At 39.2% G+C, this 19,062-nt stretch overlaps 1 protein-coding gene across 1 annotated transcript in view; it reads right to left on the bottom strand.

The window, feature by feature from the left end:
• Positions 1 to 1,018: 1,018 nt before the first annotated feature.
• LOC106085574 (TELO2-interacting protein 1 homolog) overlaps positions 1,019 to 19,062 on the bottom strand; it is a 62,175-nt gene continuing 44,131 nt past the window's right edge. The window contains exons 5-10 of the mRNA XM_013249881.2: positions 10,822 to 10,915; positions 10,617 to 10,769; positions 10,419 to 10,561; positions 9,657 to 10,342; positions 8,219 to 8,290; positions 1,019 to 1,353 (exon numbers count right to left, since the gene is read on the bottom strand). Coding sequence (XP_013105335.1) covers positions 1,068 to 1,353; positions 8,219 to 8,290; positions 9,657 to 10,342; positions 10,419 to 10,561; positions 10,617 to 10,769; positions 10,822 to 10,915 — 1,434 coding nt within the window. The 3' untranslated portion in view covers positions 1,019 to 1,067. The remainder of the gene's footprint in view (positions 1,354 to 8,218; positions 8,291 to 9,656; positions 10,343 to 10,418; positions 10,562 to 10,616; positions 10,770 to 10,821; positions 10,916 to 19,062) is intronic.

The following is a 19,062-nucleotide window of genomic DNA, read 5'->3' as shown; positions in this document are numbered from 1 at the left end:
TAAGTAAAGAGAGAATGACCTACTGAATGAAATCAACATTTTTTTTTGCTTCAAAATCAATTATCTAAAAAGTATCCTTAAGTCCTTAAGTATCCATATCCAAAAACATAAACAAACCTTGAATGGCGCTTGCATCGAAACCAATTTTCCTCTCATTTAAGGACGCGCAATGGGAAACAAAATTTACTGGTATAAATCGGAAATTTTTTAACGTTAGAGATATTTTCACGAAATTGTAAATGGTTACAGCTGATTATTAGTATTAAATAGATTGGGACTCTAGAAGGGCCGAGAACCTGTTTATGGGCCTTCAAAGCCGTCTACATCGGAACTGCAAAATTTTGTTCGGCCTGCGAAAGTGCATTTTCGATCCGATTTCCAATAAAAAATTTGCATGGGATATTTACTAAAGTGTACCCCGCACGGGAAAGCTGTGAGCACCACACAGGCTGAACATTGAGGTCCGATCTGTGTGGTGTTCATTGCTATCACGAGAAGCTTAGCTGCGAACTACAAGGTGCGTCCACAGGATGCGGATAATGGAATGCTGCATATGGAGTAGCTGCAAGAGTAGTCGCGGACAATTAGCAGTATCGAGCGAAAAGTCTCAGTGAGAGGCCGGTTGGCTCCGGCTCTATAATGCTCGATATGACAAAGCAAGTAATTGGCGCCGTTAAATAACATATGGCCACACTGTTCCCGCGGCGATCGATCCTTTGGACCGGAACGTGCTTGCTCACCTACAGGAGCCTGACGAGGATCGCCACCTTCACATGGAAATATGGCTACAACAACAACAACAACTAAAAAAATTACCGAGTACCCAAGACGGCGTAAATTGATGTACTACTATACATATCACCGACGTAGCAAGGGAGAGGTCCGGGATCCGACAAAGCAAGGAACGGGCCTGGTATATGTATATTCATTAATGCATGATAGTGGGCGCCCGTTTTACTTTACAGCAATCCAGGACAAGTCTGAAAGTTTGGTACGAAAATCGCTCAAAATACTCTAATTAAACTCAGAACAATTTATTTCTATAGACTTTGTGCCTACAGGCGTTTTTAATGTACACAAAATTCTGCCAAAATACGTCTTACATTTTCTTCATACGAATTTAAATGAGATTTTTTAGCGGCAACTGAATATATTAATGGGCCGTTGTGTGATCGCAGAGTTGTAAAAAACATTAAAGCTTTTATTTGAAGTTCCTCAGGTTGTTGCTTGGATAAGTACAATGCAATTGTTTCGGAAATTTCGTTTAAATATCGTCCATCCAAATTTAAGGCAGCGATAAGACTGGGAAAATTATTTAAAAGTTTTAACTGAAGTTTGTATTCCTGAGTGTGACTGAAAAAAGAAAATATAATTAGATAATAAATTAAAAAAATAAATATAACATTGTTTAATGATTTCTATTACTGTTGTTTTTCTTGTTAGTCTTTAAATCTTTAGTGTGTGTTTAGTGTAAAGCTTTGTTTTTTTTTTTTTTTAATTAGAAAACAAAAACCTGAGTAGAATATGAGATAGAGAACAAAATAAAAGACACGCGTTTTTTGCGTTTTGAAATACAAATACAATAAAACTTTCAAGAAATTCTTTCTCACAGAAAAACTACAACTGGATAACGCGCTAGCACAATAGCCAAACCAAACTGCCTAGACCACTCTCGGTAGCTTGCTGTTGCACGTAGAGCTTCCTGAAGTATATCTCTTAGCGTGCTGGAAAACTTTCCCTGTCCAGAAAAACACCCAGGTATTTTGCGCTTTCTATAAATGAAACATTCTCTCCACCCAAGGAGACAGGTTCCACTGTAGGCAACTTGTGTCTCCTGCTGAAAAGAACTACTTCTGTCTTGCACGGATTTATAACCAGACTACTTTCGGTAGCCCACTTTGATGTTGCACGTAAAGCTTCCTAAGTATATCTCTTAGAGTGCTGGGAAACTTTCCCCTAACCGCAATTGCCACGTCATCAGCATACGCGACCACTTTTACATCTTTTTCTTCCAGATACAATAATATATTGTTAATGGCTATATTTCAAAGTAGAGCTGACAATATATTTCCTTGAGGTGTTCCTCTGCTGACCCATCTTTTTAGATCCACAGATCCCAAGCCTGCCGTAATGCACCTTTTAGGAAGTAAGTTATTAATAAACTTTCTAACGGTAGAATTGATGTCTAGAAACTCCAACTCCTTCATGATTGACGTCGATTTTACATTATTGAAAGCACCTTCAATGCCAAGAAATGTTACCATTGTATATTCCTTGGCAACGAGAGAACCCTCTATGTAGCCGACTATGTCGCGAAGCGCTGTTTCAGTTGATTTGCATTTACTATATGCATGCTGCAGCCGCGACAGGCGATCTCCAGGGATCTTTGCCCCAATATATGTTTCTATCAACCTCTCAAGAGTCTTCAGCATAAAGGATGACAGACTAATAGGTCGAACATCTTTCGCCTTCGTGTGGTAGGGTTTTCCTGCTTTCGGAATGAAAATGACCTTTGTGTCTCTCCATCCCATAAGTATATATGACATTTTGATACAAGCAGATTATATCTCCCTAAGGCAGGGAACCAGTGTATCAGACACAGCTTGTAATTCAACCGGTGATACATCATCAGGGCCTGACGACTTAAATGAGTCAAAACTCCTTATCGGCCAAAGGATTTTTGGCTCAGACACAGTTTCCCTAATAACCTCCGACGAATGCATACCAGTAACAACCTCTTTTGGCGCCACGTTGTCCATTGGAGAATTTCCCGGGAAATGTATATCAAGGAGTAGTTCTAGTATTTCCTCACTAGACATTGTCAATACATTCTCCGACTTCTGAATATACTCCACCGTAATAAGTCTCGAGGACTTTCGTCTTGAGCCGCCAGATGTATCCTCCACGGAGCTGCAGAATTCTACCCAGGATATGTTCTGAGCCTTTCTCAGCTCGCCCTTATATTTTCTTAGCTCAGCCTTATAGAAGTCCTAATCGTGTGGTACTCTTGTGGTTTATGCTCTGTTGAAGAGCTTTCTGCAGTCCTTCCAGAGACCAACAAGCTCTGGGGTCCACCATGGCGGTCGTCGTTTGCCCCTTAGCTTGGCATTATATTTTCTTAGCTCAGCCTTATAGAAGCCCTAATCGTGTGGTACTCTTGTGGTTTATGCTCTGTTGAAGAGCTTTCTGCAGTCCTTCCAGAGACCAACAAGCTCTGGGGTCCACCATGGCGGTCGCCGTTTGCCCCTTAGCTTGGCACGAGGGCATATTGATCCGCTTGACTATTATGTCAGGGCCTTCGTGATCCGCTTGCCTATTATGTCTAGATCCTCCGTAGTTGCCATTTCCTTTTCTGCTGTAGAAGGAATAGAAGTGCAGAATTTGTACCGAAATTTATCCCAACCACCTTTCTTCTATTTGGCCGAGGGACTACTTCTGCAGTATTTTCTCCAAGGCTGAAAGTAATGTAACGATGATCAGAGAAGCTGTGGTCATCCAACACATCCCAGTCGCATATTCTTCCACTTACATCTTCCGATATTAAGGTAATATCTAGTACCTCCTGCCTATTCCTGGTAATAAAGGTCGGTTTATTCCCTTGTTTTATAAAATGCTGGCTACTACCAAATCTTTAGTGCTTAGCGACGAAAACATTTAGACTACTTTGCAGGCTCTGTGTCTCCCATTCCCCGTACCCTTGAACATACAAGTTTTAACCGCTGTGATTCTATATTTACTTTTTCTAATTAAATTATTTTTTTTTAATTATGTTTAAAATTTTTGTAATAATTTCAAAAAAGTGCTGCAATATGTGAAAACAAAAAGTGAGTTAAACTTTATACTAAACTTTGAGAACAATACGATAAAATAAATTTATTTTAATGCACTAGTTATTAAAAGACCAACAGAACCCACAACTAACCAAGTTTTCCTCAGCGACTTTGCCATCATCCATCAAAATCAACACTTTCAAAACGACGATAACGTGTCTTATTATATAATCCACTTCGCCTTCCTTGCAATTATTTGTTGTGTTCCATAAGACAAAAAACACAAAAAAACAAATATCACGAACATTTTTTCAATTAAAAATTTAACTGAAAATAAAAATGTTTTTAACTAAAAAATTAATTAAATCAATATTTTTTAAATTAAATTTGAACTTTTTTCAATTACGATCGTTATTGTAATTTCCAATTAAAAATTAATTTGATTTAATAATTTTTTAATTGAATCTTAAAAAATTTTATGTATAAAATGTGATCTTTTTCATTAAACAATAACGGCCTACACCTCAATTTTTTTTTCTTTTTATCATTAGATTCATTCGCCTATTTATCGAAGATAAAGATATTAAAGAGAAAACAGTTGTTTTCAGCGAGTGACAAAAAGAAAAAGTAGTATTGGTATAAATAAATCAGAAACCTTATTTCATTGCAGTTGGGTCTAAACAACAGCACTACTATGACTGTCCGTTTTTAAAAAGTAGAGCCGCTCAAAATTTTGATAAATACTTTCTATATATAGAAAATAAAACTTCCCCACAAACAGTCTATATATTAATGGCATAACGGCTTTTTTATTATCGATCTAATTATAACATATTCTAGATAAATTTTTTTTCTGTTGGATTTACTTCCTCAATGCAAGTAATTCATAAAGTTTCTGTAACAACAATATATTAATTACTGTTAGTCGGTAGCTAGAGAAGAAAACAATATTTTCCGTTGCATTGTTGGAAAAACCTCCGGAGGTGTTGTTTTTCCCAAGGAGTGATGGACTGAAACATAAACCTCAAGTTCGTGTTCCAGGAGTTTTACATATGTGAATCATGTGCCCACTATACGGCGAGCTTTTCTCAAAAATATGCATATTTTCAATAAATTTTTAATTGATCCAATAAAAAAATTAATTGGATATTTCGGAAATTTCAATGAATTTTTTAGTTGTGATTTCAAATTTATTTGGAATTAAATTTTTTTATCATTTTTCAATTGAATATGCAATTCCTCTTAATCAACTTTTTCAAAAACTGTGATTGATATTATCATGTTCGTGATTTCATTTAACAAATTAATTGGATCAATACATTTCGTGATTGAAACCGGCTTTTTTTCTGTGATGGTAATCAAGATTCTACTTTTGTATCGGAAGATATAAGTGGAAGAATATGCGACTGGGAAGTGTCGCATATTCTCTGATCATCGTTATATAAGTTTCAGCCTTGGAGAAAATACTGCAGTAGTGGTCCCTCGGCTAAACAGAAGAAAGGCGGATTGGGATAAATTCCGGCACAAATTCTGCACGTCTTTTGCTTTTAGACCAGGAAAGGAAGTGGAAACTACGGAGGATATAGACATAGTAGTCAAGCGGATCACGAAGGCCCTGAGTGACTCGCTTGTGTCAGCATGCCTTAGTGCCAAGCCAAGGGGCCAAAAGCGACCGCCATGGTGGACCCCAGAGCTAGTTGGTCTAAGGAAAGACTGCAGAAAACTCTTCAACAAAACAAAAGCCACAAGAGCACCACACGATTGGGACATCCTCAGAACAAATCCTGGGCATAATTCGGCAGCTCCGTGGGGGAAACATATGAGGCCTCTAGGCTAAGGAAGATTCTGTCCTCGAGACTTATTACGGTGAAGTATATTCAGTCGGAGAATGTATTGACAATGTCTAGTGAGGAAATACTAGAACTACTCCTTGATATACATTTCCCGGGAAATTCTCCAAAGGACAACGTGGCGCCAAAAGAGGTTGTCACTGGTATGCATTCGTCGGAGGTTATTAGGGAAACTGTGTCTGAGCCAAAAATCCTTTGGCCGATAAGGAATTTTGACTCATTTAAGTCGTCAGGCCCTGATGATGTATCACCGGTTGAATTATAAGCTGTGTCTGATAGACTGGTTCACTGATTTAGGGAGGTATACTCTGCTTGTATTAGCATGTCATATATACTTATGGGAGGGACACGAAGGTCATTTTCATTCCGAAAGCAGGAAAACCTTACCATACAAAGGCGAAAGATGTTCGACCTGTTAGTCTGTCATCCTTTATGCCGAAGACTCTTGAGAGGTCTGTCTTAGGGCAAAAATCATTGGAGATCGCCTGTCGCGTCGCCCTCCACAACAGTAATCGGGTTCTCTTGCTGTCAGGGAATATACAATGGTAGCATTTATTGACATTCAAGGTGCTTTCAATAATGTAAAACCGACGCCAATCATGGAAGAGTAGGATTTTCTAGTCATCAACTCTTCTGTTAGAAAGTTACGGCAGAGAAATATAGAATATAGGCATTAACAATATATTATTGTCTCTGCAAGAAAAAGGTGTAAAATTGGTCGCGGTTAGGGGAAAGTTTTCCAGCACACTAAGAGATATACTTCAGGTAGCTCTACGTGCAACAGCAAAGTGGGCTACCGAAAGCGGTCTAGGTATAAATCCGTGCAATACAGAAGTAGTTATTTTCAGCAGGAGATACAAGTTGCCTACAGTGGAACCTTTCTCCTTGGGTGGAGAGAATATTCCATTTAGAGAAAGCGCAAAATACCTGGGTGTTTTGCTGGACAGAAAATTCAACTTCAAATCCAACATTTTGGAAAGGGCAAAAAAGCCAACTCTTGCCCTATACACCTGCAAGAGAGCCATTGGCAAAAGCTGGGGGTTAAGACCGCGTGTCATGCATTGGCTATATACTGTTGTGGTCTGGTGGACAGCGCTCTAAAAGTCCACCTACTGCTTAATTCTTAACCGGATCCAAAGGATGGCTTGTTTGTGCACCACAGCTGCACTGAGGACGCCACCAACTGATGTAGGGATTTAATGCTACATCTTATGTCTCTGGACAGTGTGGCTACCCAAATTGCAGCGACCACTGCCGTGGGGTTAAGGGAGCTTTCTCTTTGGTCATGTGACGGCTACGGACATTGTGTTATCCTTGATACAATATCCGATGTTCCAGGCAGTGTGGATTACACCCTACCTGAGCCGTTTTTGATAAAAAGTACTGTAGCACTATTCCTGACAGAACCGATTGGAACTGCGATATCCCTGGTAACAGAAGTTACATAGACTTCTATACGAATGGTTCCAAACTAAACGACCAGGTGGGCTTTGGGGTGTACTCTAAAGATTTAGAACTGGTCATATCGAAAAGGTTAGCCGACCACTGCAGTGTGTATCAAGCGGAGATCCTTGCAATTAAGAAAGTGATGGAATGGCTAAGATATAATGTTATTACAACGATAGGCATAAATATCTTCTCAGATAGCCAGGCAGCCATTAAATCCCTGGAGAACGTCTATTTGAACACCAAACCCGCTCTTGGCCGTCACAGATCTCTCAACGAGATGGCTGAACAGTTCAAAATTCACCTGTTCTGAGTGCCGGGCCACTGGAATCTGTGGGTATGCCTCTTGCGACAGGCAAGCTAAGTTTTCGGGACTAGGCCCGAAGAACAACGAATGATAGATGGTCACAAAGAGGGGGCTGTGAGCATTCCATAACTATGTGACCAAATCTAGACTTGAAGAGGTCTACTGCTTTGCTTTTATTAGCAAGAACAGACGTATCAGTCATTGTGTCGGTCATGACAGGTCACTGTCTAATCGGAAAACATGCTGGCAGACTGAAGGTTGCCAGCAACGACTTTTGCAGAAGCTGTGAGGACATCCAAGAAGAAGAGACTGTGGAACACCTTCTGCGTGTATGTCCCACACTAGCAGCCAGAAGGAGTTCCACTTTAGGTTCTCATTTCTTTGAGAACCTGTCTGATTTAGCAGATGTGAACATTCGCAAGTTATTGGGCTTTATGTCATTGTGTCCGCCATGACAGGTCACTGTCTAATCGGAAAACATGCTGACAGACTGAAGGTTGCCAGCAACGACTTTTGCAGAAGCTGTGAGTACATCGAAGAAAAAGACTATAGAACACCTTCTGTGTGTGTCCCGTACTAGCAGTCAGAAGGAGTTCCACTTTAGGTTCTCATATTTGAGAACCTGTCTGATTTAGCGGATGTGAACATTCGCTAGTTATTGGGCATTTTAAAGGAATGGTTCAATGGTAAGAACTAGAAGGCACCATCCTTCTTCTGTTACTGTGGTATCACAATGGACGAAAACGTCTAAGTGAGTCTGATGGAAGACTGCCACTTAAACCTAACATTACCTAATCTAATCAAGATTTATACTAATTTATTTGATAAAAAAAAAATAAACTTACGCGGTTATTTTTTTGTTCCAAGAAGATTGAGCAGCCTCTTTTAAAAATCCGTTGAGAAAAGGAATAACTTCACTGCAAGATAGAATAGAATACATCATAATCAAAAGGTAATTATTATAATGGTAAGATTGTACAATATATTCACACAGAAAACTGACTCATTCAGCCATTAACGATAATAGAATTTACCATCTAAACCCTAACAGGATCTAATGGCAGATTTTTAAATAAATTCTGAATGTTCTTTGAGGTTGAGCTGGCAACTATGGATGATCGCATATACTCGATATTTTTAATATCTCTAATAGTAAATATCAATACTATCGTAATTTCCCATAAAATATATTTTTAACGAAAATTAAAAGTACAAATCTCGTGATCGATTTACATACCAGTTATATCAATGCACATACCGAAAAAAAAAAAACAAATTTAATAAAGTCGGTTGGAATTCACTAGAGAAATTATTGTACAAAATGTAAGCCCAATCGGCTGAAAATTGCGGCCCCTATAGGCGTATAGGATATATTCAGTGTCTGATCGCTTATTTTTATTCAATTTTGGTAAAAAATTAACTTTCCCGATAGTATCGATAGGAAACATATCAATCGATATTCAGACCAACAATAAAATAGTATCGATAGTGCCGTCGCTATTTTGCCAGCTCTACTTTGAGACTTAGTTATCTCAATTATGACTTAATTAGGATAACAAATGTGATTAATATGGTATAATTACCCCAATGGCACAAATAATAAGTATTTGGGTGTGGGGTACGAACGCAGTATTTACATTTTGATAAAATTATAACCACATTTGTGAAAAGCATTAGTTGGGCCGCATGGCTTCACAAAAACCCTCTAAGGGCAACATCGGGACTATATTTGGTAGTAGTATACGAAATTGATGTTTAACTTTGGGAACAAAGATGTTTAATTAGGGGCCGGGACAACACGTAACTTAAATGAAATGTAGTATAGGCATTGCAACCTATCGTAGCCTTTTCCGTTCAGTCTTCATGGCATGATGTTGCGTTGATGATCGCATGTCGCATCAATGAATTTGTTTTTGGCAGATGGCATAAACAGAGAAGTTTGAAATAGCACTTCCCGCAAGGAGGTAATATCGTTCTCAATCATATTATCTGCTTTCGCTGTATGTAAATTTAAGTTCTCAGTCGACTAAGCTAACACCTCAAACTAGTATAAGGGAGCTGCGAATCCCTTAAGTTGGTGTCGCTTTTTACTCTAGCTACCAACGTTTGTCCATACAAGGTCGAAAATCTCGAAAAAATCCATCGCTTCCGAGTTTTTAGTTGACATAACAAGCGGATATTTTGTATATACATACAATCGTCCATGTGAATAACAATGAGCCCTTTGCCAAAGATCACAAAAATAATTGAGATTTTTATACAACGATTACAAATTATACTTACTCCAAGCTTCTCTTCGTTATGAAATCTTTAGAACATTTTGCTAGAACCTCTAGCAGTGTGAAACAACGATTTAAGACGCAGGCGTTTCTTTGTCGAAACTTCTCCACAAAAGGGGACCATATTAGATGCACTAACGGAAGTAGTTCATTTTCATAATCCGACAGTAGGGGTAAGCCACTCGATACGCACTCCAAAGATAAGATTTGTAAATCTTGATCCGATGAATTTATAAATTTAACGACTTGATACAATATTGTCTTAACAACCTCTATATAGCGAGGAAGTAATTTATCATCATGTTCAGTGTCCGCTGTAAAATTTGATTGCTCAGTAAAATCTTCTGCGGTTTCGATATCAGTATTTAATAAAATAGTTTGTTCTGTATCTTCTAACAGCTTTAACCAAGAATCAGCTGTATTGGTACTTTTGAGTGCTGTAATTGCAATTCCTCTTTCTAATGGCGCAGTGTCGTGAAATTGCTGATGACACGAGTGTAGCCATTTTTTTATATGTCCTAGGAATGCCATAAACACTTTGAGATACGAGACTATACTTTGTGCTTGACAGGCTTTAGAACACTCATCGAAAATTGTTTCGAATATTGATTCCATATGAGGAAATGTGTTGGGGGAAGAAAATTGCAGTATAACCGTAAAAATATCAACCGCAGACTTACTACCTGAAGACTGAAAATAAAGATATTAGGGGATGAGTTTAATTTCATTGTTACTATATCCGTTGAAGCTTTAATATATAAAATACCTTTCTCAGCAGTGTGTTAAGGTGATATGTGACATAGTCTGTATTAACTTCTATGAGTTGATAAACCGTACTGAATCGTAGGGCTCGTTGTATGGCAACCAACGCAAAAATTGCCGCTTGGTAAACAAAAACATAACTATGAGCTGAAAAAAAATTAATTTAATAAATCAATTTAATAAAAAGTCCTTCCTATCTTACCAAGCTTCAATAAGACTTTATGCAAGGCTTGAAACAGGTAACCATCAAATCGTTCTCCAATATATAAGGCACAGTGCCCTAAACAATCCATAACAATGCATGTGTGTAAGACATTAAACTCAGCATCGGCAATGGTGACATTATCATTAGCGCCTTATCGAGAACAGCATTTGAATAATTTTTTTTAATCTTATTTGGAGCTTACCTTCAGTTTCATCATCAGAATCATAATCCTGTGTTCGAACTTCAACTGCAGATTCATATAAACCGGGGGTGCGATCAACAAACCAATCTGTGTGCTGAGTACGTTAAAAATTATTATTGTTTTAAAAATATTATTATGTTGCAGCAAGCTGGTAGCCTTGTGATTTTGTATAATTATTTTATTTATTTAATACTAGTCTTATAGTAAATGCAAGATAAGCATAAAATAAGCATTGGCCACTTAGGCCAATGCTTAATCATATGTGTTGAAGCCAATTCAACAAAAGCCATATACAAGTTGGCTAGCAAACAGCTGTAAGATGACAGTATGTTACAGTGATGCTCCCAAAGTGTAAAATATGGAAAAGAGGAGATAAAATAAAAGACAACAGGTCAGATTTCAAATGGTTCAGTTTATAATCCTAATCCAAACATGAATTACTTTTATAACTGAAGTACACTGAATTGATTTTTTGAAATTATATTAATAATTTTTACTTTAACTTTCTTTACTTATTTTGATCAACTTGGCAATCCTTTATCCATTCTTTGCAAAAGCGCCAAAAGCTTTCACTCAAATGGATAAAGGGCGGCCATGGTGATCAAATTTCCAATTCGCCTTTTTTGTAAATCTATGCGCTTTTACCTTTGACTGCCCCGCCCTTAAATCGCTTGTGCAGCGTCGACTAAAAAAGGCGATACGGACTTGCGGCTTTAAACTGAATAAACTGTATCAATTGAAATCTGACCTGTTGCCTTTTATTTAGAGCTGGAAAACTATCGACAATCGTAACATTCGATAGTTTTAATAATAAATATCGATAGTATCGATACTATCGTTAATTTCCCATCACCTATATTTCAAAAGAAAATGAGAAATAAAAATCAGGAGATCGATTTATATAGAAGCAATATCAATGCACAGTCATGAAAGAAATCATTATACAAAATGTTAGCCTAATCGGATGAAAATTGCGCCCTCTATAGGCGCAATGTACCTTAAAGGATGCATTTAGTGACGGATTGCTTATTTTTGTTTTTTGTGCAAAAAGTTAAACTTTTGCGAGAGTATCCATCGGAAAAGTATCAATCGATATTCAGTCAAAAAATTAAATATCGATAGTTCCATCGATATTTAGCCAGCTCTAACAAATACTTGCTACCCAACTTGTACATAGTCCAATCTATTGAAATCTGGCATTTTGAATTACAAAATATGGCAATGTGACTATGGTTAGGTTTAAGTGGCAGTTTTCCATCCATCTTCCATCAGTATTTTATCGTTTGTGTTTCTCTTTTGGTATCATCTTATATTTAGTCTTTAATAAACCTTCGAAAGTATAACAACGTGTGTCGTTAAAGTAACACAAAAGGATTTAGGTTCAATAGGCCAAGAACGGTTTGAAAGGTGATCGATAAATTAGATGAAAAGAATTATGACGCTTGGTGTGCTCAGATGCGTAGTGTTTTAGTCGACTCTGGATTGGGGAAATTGGTCAGTAGAAAAAGTTCCAGAACTGCGTCTGCGTCACACACAGGATGAAAAGGTGTTCGGTACATTGAAGTCTTGTATGACATCTACGGAGGCGTGGAAAAAGTTTAGTGAGATTTATCGACCAAGCGGCCATGTAAGAAAGGTTTCCATTTACAAGAAATTGTTGAATTTGCGTATGAGCGAAGATGACGAAATATCTGTGTTCTTGAATGAATTCACGATTTGCTTGCTGAAGTTGAAATGGAACTACAGGACGAGCTGGTGGTTATCATATTGTTGTCGAGCATGTCTAACTCGTACGAGCAATTTGTAGTGGCTGTGGAGATATGCGATTCGCTGCCAACGTTCCAAATATTGAAAATAAAATTTCTGGAGGAGGGGGAGAAAAAGCCAAAGCGGTTCGAGCGTTAATAGTGAATCACTCGCATACATGGTAAAACCGAAAACGAAGACGACAGATAGCGATTCAAGAACGAACAAGAAAGGCAAACAAAATTTCATTTCAAATGTTTCAGTTGCGATCAGCGTGAACATTTTTCTGCAAATTGTCGAGCCAAGGAGTAGAAAACGGAATAGCATAAAGCAGAGAGGCAATACACAGCGTCTAGCAGCTGCTGACGCTGACGTTCTCAACAGACACAAGAGGTGTTTGGATAGTAGAGCAACCGCGCATATGTGCGGCAACAAGGAGTATTTCTCTGAGTTACCGTTGAAATCCCATGTTTTTCGTAACAAATAACAATGATAAAGTAACAATTTATTTATTGAACGATATCAGCAAGTTGTTTTGCTTTAAAACCTATTATCTAAAAAACGTAATCGGCGAAAAATATCGCGAAAAGCGAATATAGTACCAGCCTTAAAAGAGCACAAGGAAAACATCCACCTGGCTGGAGAGCATATTATGAAGGCAGAAGGAAAGGGCAAGGTAAAACTGCAAATAAATAAATTTTTGTCAACAGGCTTTGACATTTGATAATTCCTGTGGCATTTGATAATTCCTGTGGCATTTGATAATTCCTGTGGCATTTGATAATTCCTGTGCGAAAATATTACACAAAAATGGCATTGAAATGTTTTGTGGCCAAAAATTATGAAAACGTAATGAAAATGCACGAACGATACGATCATCTGAATTTTCGAAGTTTGCATGAGCTTTCAAAAATGAAGTGGTACTTAGAACATATGGAATTAACGATGTTCGTGATATAGATTGCAAAATTTGTATGAAGGCAAAAATACACGTCAAGGCTTTTGAGAAAACTTAAACGCAATCAAAGAATTTTATTGAGAGAACCCATGCAGATGTGTGCGGACCATTTGAAAACCAGTCGCTCGGTGGAGCAAAATACTTTTTAACATTCATTGTTGACCGGTCAAGGTGTATATTTGTATATTTATATTTGTATATATCGGAGTTTTTGAGGAACGGGTAAGAAACCCAGCGTTCAACATTTACGTATTTTCGGAGCTATGTCTGTGGGATTACAGAAGAACAGTCATAAGATATTTAAGCCAAATGGAAGAGAATATAAAATGGTTGACTATTCTCTTACAGCCAAAGCATATCGTTTGTATAACCGTGGAAAAAAAATAGTGGTGGAAAAACGTGATGTACTTTTTGCGGCGAGGTAGCGACGAGGTATCTTATCGGAGCTGTTGAGCATCCCAGAAAAGATACGAGAAGATCCATATGAAAGTGACTATAGTGATGATGATTTTCTTGAGGTTGAAGGGGAAGAAACCGAGAAGAGCTACATGAAGCAGTTGTGATCGATGAAAAGGAAATGTCAAATGGACGCGGCAGCGTGTGCAACGTAATGGAGAATATCCACAGAATGTTATACCAATAGGGAGTAAATGGGTGTTTAGTATTAGGCATAATAAGGATTTTGATATCGAAATATTCAAATCGCACTTAGTTACACAAGGTTTCAGTCAGCAGTTTGGTGTTAACTATACAGACACATTTTCATCTGTTATACGGTACGAGACGTTTCGTATGGTCATTGCATTGGCTGCGAAACGTAAAATGTTATTACATCAAATGGATGTATGTACTGCGTACATCGGGTATCATTTCATCAGGGAATTCATGAAAGCAACGAAATCTGATTGAAGTACAAGCCAACTGAGACGATGATAGCCGATGTTCTAAATAAGAAGCTACCTAAATTGAAACATCATAATTTTACTAATGATCTTGGATTTAAACAAATTACTTTTAAATGGAATGAATAATAACATTGTGGAGGAGTTTTGAAGTCTGGCATTCTGAATTACCAAATATGGCAATGTGACTATTCAAATAATAGAACTCTGTATTTTAACTTTTGTGTTTCTCTTTTCGTATCATCTAATATTTGTAGCAGGATTCACTGAATAAGGTTAAGCCAAGCGATCAGCCGATATACTTTTTTTTAAATATTTGGCAGTACTTGGCATTGAGGATGTCAACTTGTTCTCTTTTTACATTCATTCTTTGTTTACGTTTTCTCCTATATGATGACATTTTCAATCGTCAGATTTGACATCCTTAATGATGTTTATGGGGCCTATCCACTTTGTGTTTTTGCATGTGACCTAACCTTCTATTAGTGAATCCTGTATTTGTAGCAACGAACTGATTTTTCTTTAGTCTTTAATAATCCTTTCAAAGTAGAATAACGTGTGCCGTTATTATAACCATAAGGACTTAGGTGCATTGTAGCCGTTGAGTGAAGCGGACGTGATTCGCTCCTCAAAGAAAAAATAAATAAATATGTATATATTCGTATCTCGGAATAGGTACTACCTATTACGAAAAAATTTTAAAGCCTTTTGGAGTAGGCTAGAAATGGACTTCAAGGACTCAACATCTGCGGTGGTGGCGTCAGACCGCAGCATGTTTTCCTCCCCTCCTATAGGTGTGGGTGCCTTGGCACCTGTAGTCGAGAGTAATGCTTCAAGCGCACTACTAGTCGTCAGACTAATTAATGAGGAAGAGAGAACAGTCATCGCAGCCATGGACGAGGGTATCGGGATGACAGCAGAAGTGAGCGATGGCTTTGCTAAGCTCACAAGTAGACCGAGAAGGCGATCCGGTGCACGACGAAGGAGACAGAGGAGTATGTACCGGCAGCGTAATCGGGCAAAAGTGCAGGATGCTGGAAGGTAGAACCGCTTTCAAGTACTCAGGGAAAACCAAACCAGCCATCCCGCAATGGAGATTCCAGTGTCCTGCGGAGGTGGACAAAATTGGAACAGGAACGAAGGAAGCGCGCACAGCCCCTGAGTCTTCATGGAAGACTATGACTTCCAGAAGGCCACAGCCATCACGGAAGGGGAAGATGATCGCTGAGAATGGTAAGGAGCCGCCCTTTTACGCCAGAGTGGCGAGGAACCACAACATAGATGAGCTGACTTATGCAGTTATTAATATCGGCTGTGCATCCGGTAGGATTCCACCAGATCATCGGTCCCATGTGGAGGATCTGGTTAACGATCGGATTTTTGAACATGTGTGGAACTCTGTAGAGGTTTCACCAATACAAATGATGAGCTGCGAGTTTAGAGGGGACATCTTTACGCTGCGTTTTGCGTCGGCGGAATGTATTGATACCGTCAAACAGCTCGTCAGAGGTATTCACGCTCCTGGGAGGATGCAAAGCTCGACCTTGTGAGAAAGGTGGATATCCCCAAGCTCACAAAGGCTACGGTCTTCATCAAGGGATTGGGCAGTAAATTTGCGACGGAACGCATGTTGGAATTCTTGGGCAGGCAAAACCAAGGTTTGGTAGAGAAGTGGGAGGTCTTCCACAAGGAGGAGAAGGAGGAAGGAACTCTCTTTGTGGTTGGCATTGATCAAGTCTCCGTAACGAGTTTGGCTAAGACTAAAGGCATGGCGCACTACGGGGCAAATCTGTCTTTTTCAAGATTGGGAAGACTAGGATAGGCAGAAATTTTCATTCTGCGACACTAGGCCGTGCAGTTGCAGGTGACTCAACACCGCCCAACAAATAGAGGGCCTACAAAGAGACAATCACAGCATCTCTTAATATTGGAAAGACTAGGAGAAGCAATGATCCTAATACTAAAATATCAGGCAGTGCAGTGGCGAGAGACCCAACACAGCCTAACAAACAGGAAACCGACGACGGACGCTCTGATGGAGAAAATCAGCAAGGGCAAGATTCATATTGCCTTAATTCAGGAGCCATGGACGACCCGGAACAAAGTCTCTGGACTAAACCATATCAACTACCACAGTATATTATACACGGCTCAAGGAATACAATAAGATTACCAGAGCGGCAAAACGTGCATCCTGGAAGCTTTTCTGCGAACAGGTCGATAGCGTTAATGACGCCGCCAAGATAAAAAAGTTTCTCTCAAAAACCCATGTCCAAACTGAAACTTTAGTATACGACATGGGAGTGAGAGCAGAGACAACGGAGAACATGTTGAGGCTTATGGTGCAACCCGATTTTCCACAGGACACGACGGGAAGACACCGGAATCTTGGAATAATGATGCTGGTCGAAGGTTTATAATTACGGAATTTATGGTGAGGAATCCTGGAGAAGCTTCATACCATTTAAATCACCCGGACCTGATGGAATATTTCCGTCGTTACTACAGAAGGAGGCAGACTATCTGGGACACAGCGTGCCTGGGACTCGAATATACTCCGAAAGCCTGGTAGGAGGCAATTTGGTGTTTATACCTTAGCCCGGCAAGGCAAGTTATGCGACACCAAAGGCCTACAGACCCCTAAGCCTTACGTCCTTTCTACTCAAAACCATGGAACGTATTGTGGACACCATGATAAAGAGTATGACATCCAGCGAACTGCTCAAATACAAACAGCATGCCTATGTCAAGGGAAGGTCGGTGGAGACTGCCCTGCACGAGGTTGTGCATAAAATAGAAGAATAGTTCGATTCTAAAACTTACACACTGGCATTGACATCGAGGGACCTTTTAACAATGTGCGAAGCGACACACTGATTCAATCCTTAGACCAGTACCGGGTGGACCCGGTCCTTAGAGACTGGATAAACCATATGCTAAGGAACAGCATATAAATTGTGTGTCCCAAGGCATAAATGTAAGGGAGAAAGTGGAACAGGGCACTCCACAGGGGGGCATTTTATCGCCACTTATATGGGTGACCACCATAAATGACCTATAACGGATGCTGACTGGGGAGGGATTTGAACCCGTCTGCTAGGCAGACGATGTTATAATACTTCTAAGAGGTAAGGATCCGAACGTGCTATGCAGAAGGGCCGAAAGGATACCTGAGATGAACCTTGAAGTCGAGTGCGACGCACTGCTGCCATCGGCACAGTCTTGGATTGACGGAACCCTAATATTGCCATCTGGAAGTTCAAGTTACACGGATGGATCAAAGCTAGAGGACAGAATGGGCCTGGGGGTGTACATTGAAAACCCAGGGACTGAGATCTGTTTTAGACTGACTGACCATAATACGGTCCTGCAGGCGGAGTTCCGGGCGATCACGGAATGCGTGAAGTGGTGTTGTGCTAACGCGAGGACGTCGAGTCTGAACATCTTTACCGACATTAAAATAACAACCAGGACGGTAAGGTCACGAACAGTCTTGCAGTGTAAGAAGGAGATTAACGCCTTCTCTGAGGATGGGAAAATCATTTGGGGCCGGGCCATAACGGAGTAAGGGGAAATAAAAGGGCAGACGATTTGGCGGTAAAGGCCAGAGGACTGCGTCAATAAACTTAGTTAACCCGAAGCCTTTCGGGTCGACGCAGTCCGAGTTAAGGGAGTGGGCGACGAATGCGCATGTGGGGGGATCCAGATCGTGAGAAAACGAGGCTATTACTGAAAGGAGGCAAGAAGAAGGTCAGTATAGCTATTGGTATCATAATGGGACACATAGGAGTACGAGCTCACTTATGTAAAATCGGTGGCAAGTGATAGCTTGTGTAGAACATGCGGGGAAGATGATGAGACGTTGGAGCATTTCCTTTGTCATTGCCCAGCTTTCGCGTCCAACAGATACCGGTACTTAGGTGGATACACAATATCAGACATGAACCAACTTAGGGGAATAGCATTGAAAACAATTAAGGATTTTGTAAGTAGCACGGAATTCCTAACTTAAAATTTTCTTTTTAGAGGTTACGTTATATTGTAGTTTGTATAGCGCACAGCAAGTCGATTACTGGCTTAGGTGTACGTCCATTGTGGCATGGGGCGGATTAATATCTGCACCCTCTTTTCAACCTTACCTAGGTTCAACACATTCCAACCGTCAAAGGAATCAGAAGGACGAAGTTAAATATTTTTTTGCATCACATCCACATTATCAATTAATATCATATTTGCATCATACAAAATGGAAAAGAGGTATGTAAGATTGTTAAATATGAGAACGGGTTAGACTTACATTATTTAAAAATAATATATATGACAACTCGGCATAATTTCTGAGATACAAAGCTTGTACGGATAAAGTAAAATATTTCCAGTTGAACTTCTTTGTAACGACCATCGCTATAACGAATTGTTCTCTATAACGAATAAAAATATAAAACGCAATTTTTCAGACATTTTCACCTATTTTAACGTCTCTTTAATGAATTCTTCTCTGTTACGAATTGTTTTAAAGCGCAAGTTGAAATTGTCACGCAAACTAAACCCCTATAACGAATTTTTGGCCCATTTTTATTGAAGTTCTTACTTTACTTTAATTGGCTATGACAGAATATTTGTTCCATTAGCCGA

This window comes from Stomoxys calcitrans, chromosome 2, assembly GCF_963082655.1.
Source record: "Stomoxys calcitrans chromosome 2, idStoCalc2.1, whole genome shotgun sequence".
Classification (NCBI taxonomy): domain Eukaryota; kingdom Metazoa; phylum Arthropoda; class Insecta; order Diptera; family Muscidae; genus Stomoxys; species Stomoxys calcitrans.
This window is presented reverse-complemented; position numbering and strand designations above follow the sequence as displayed.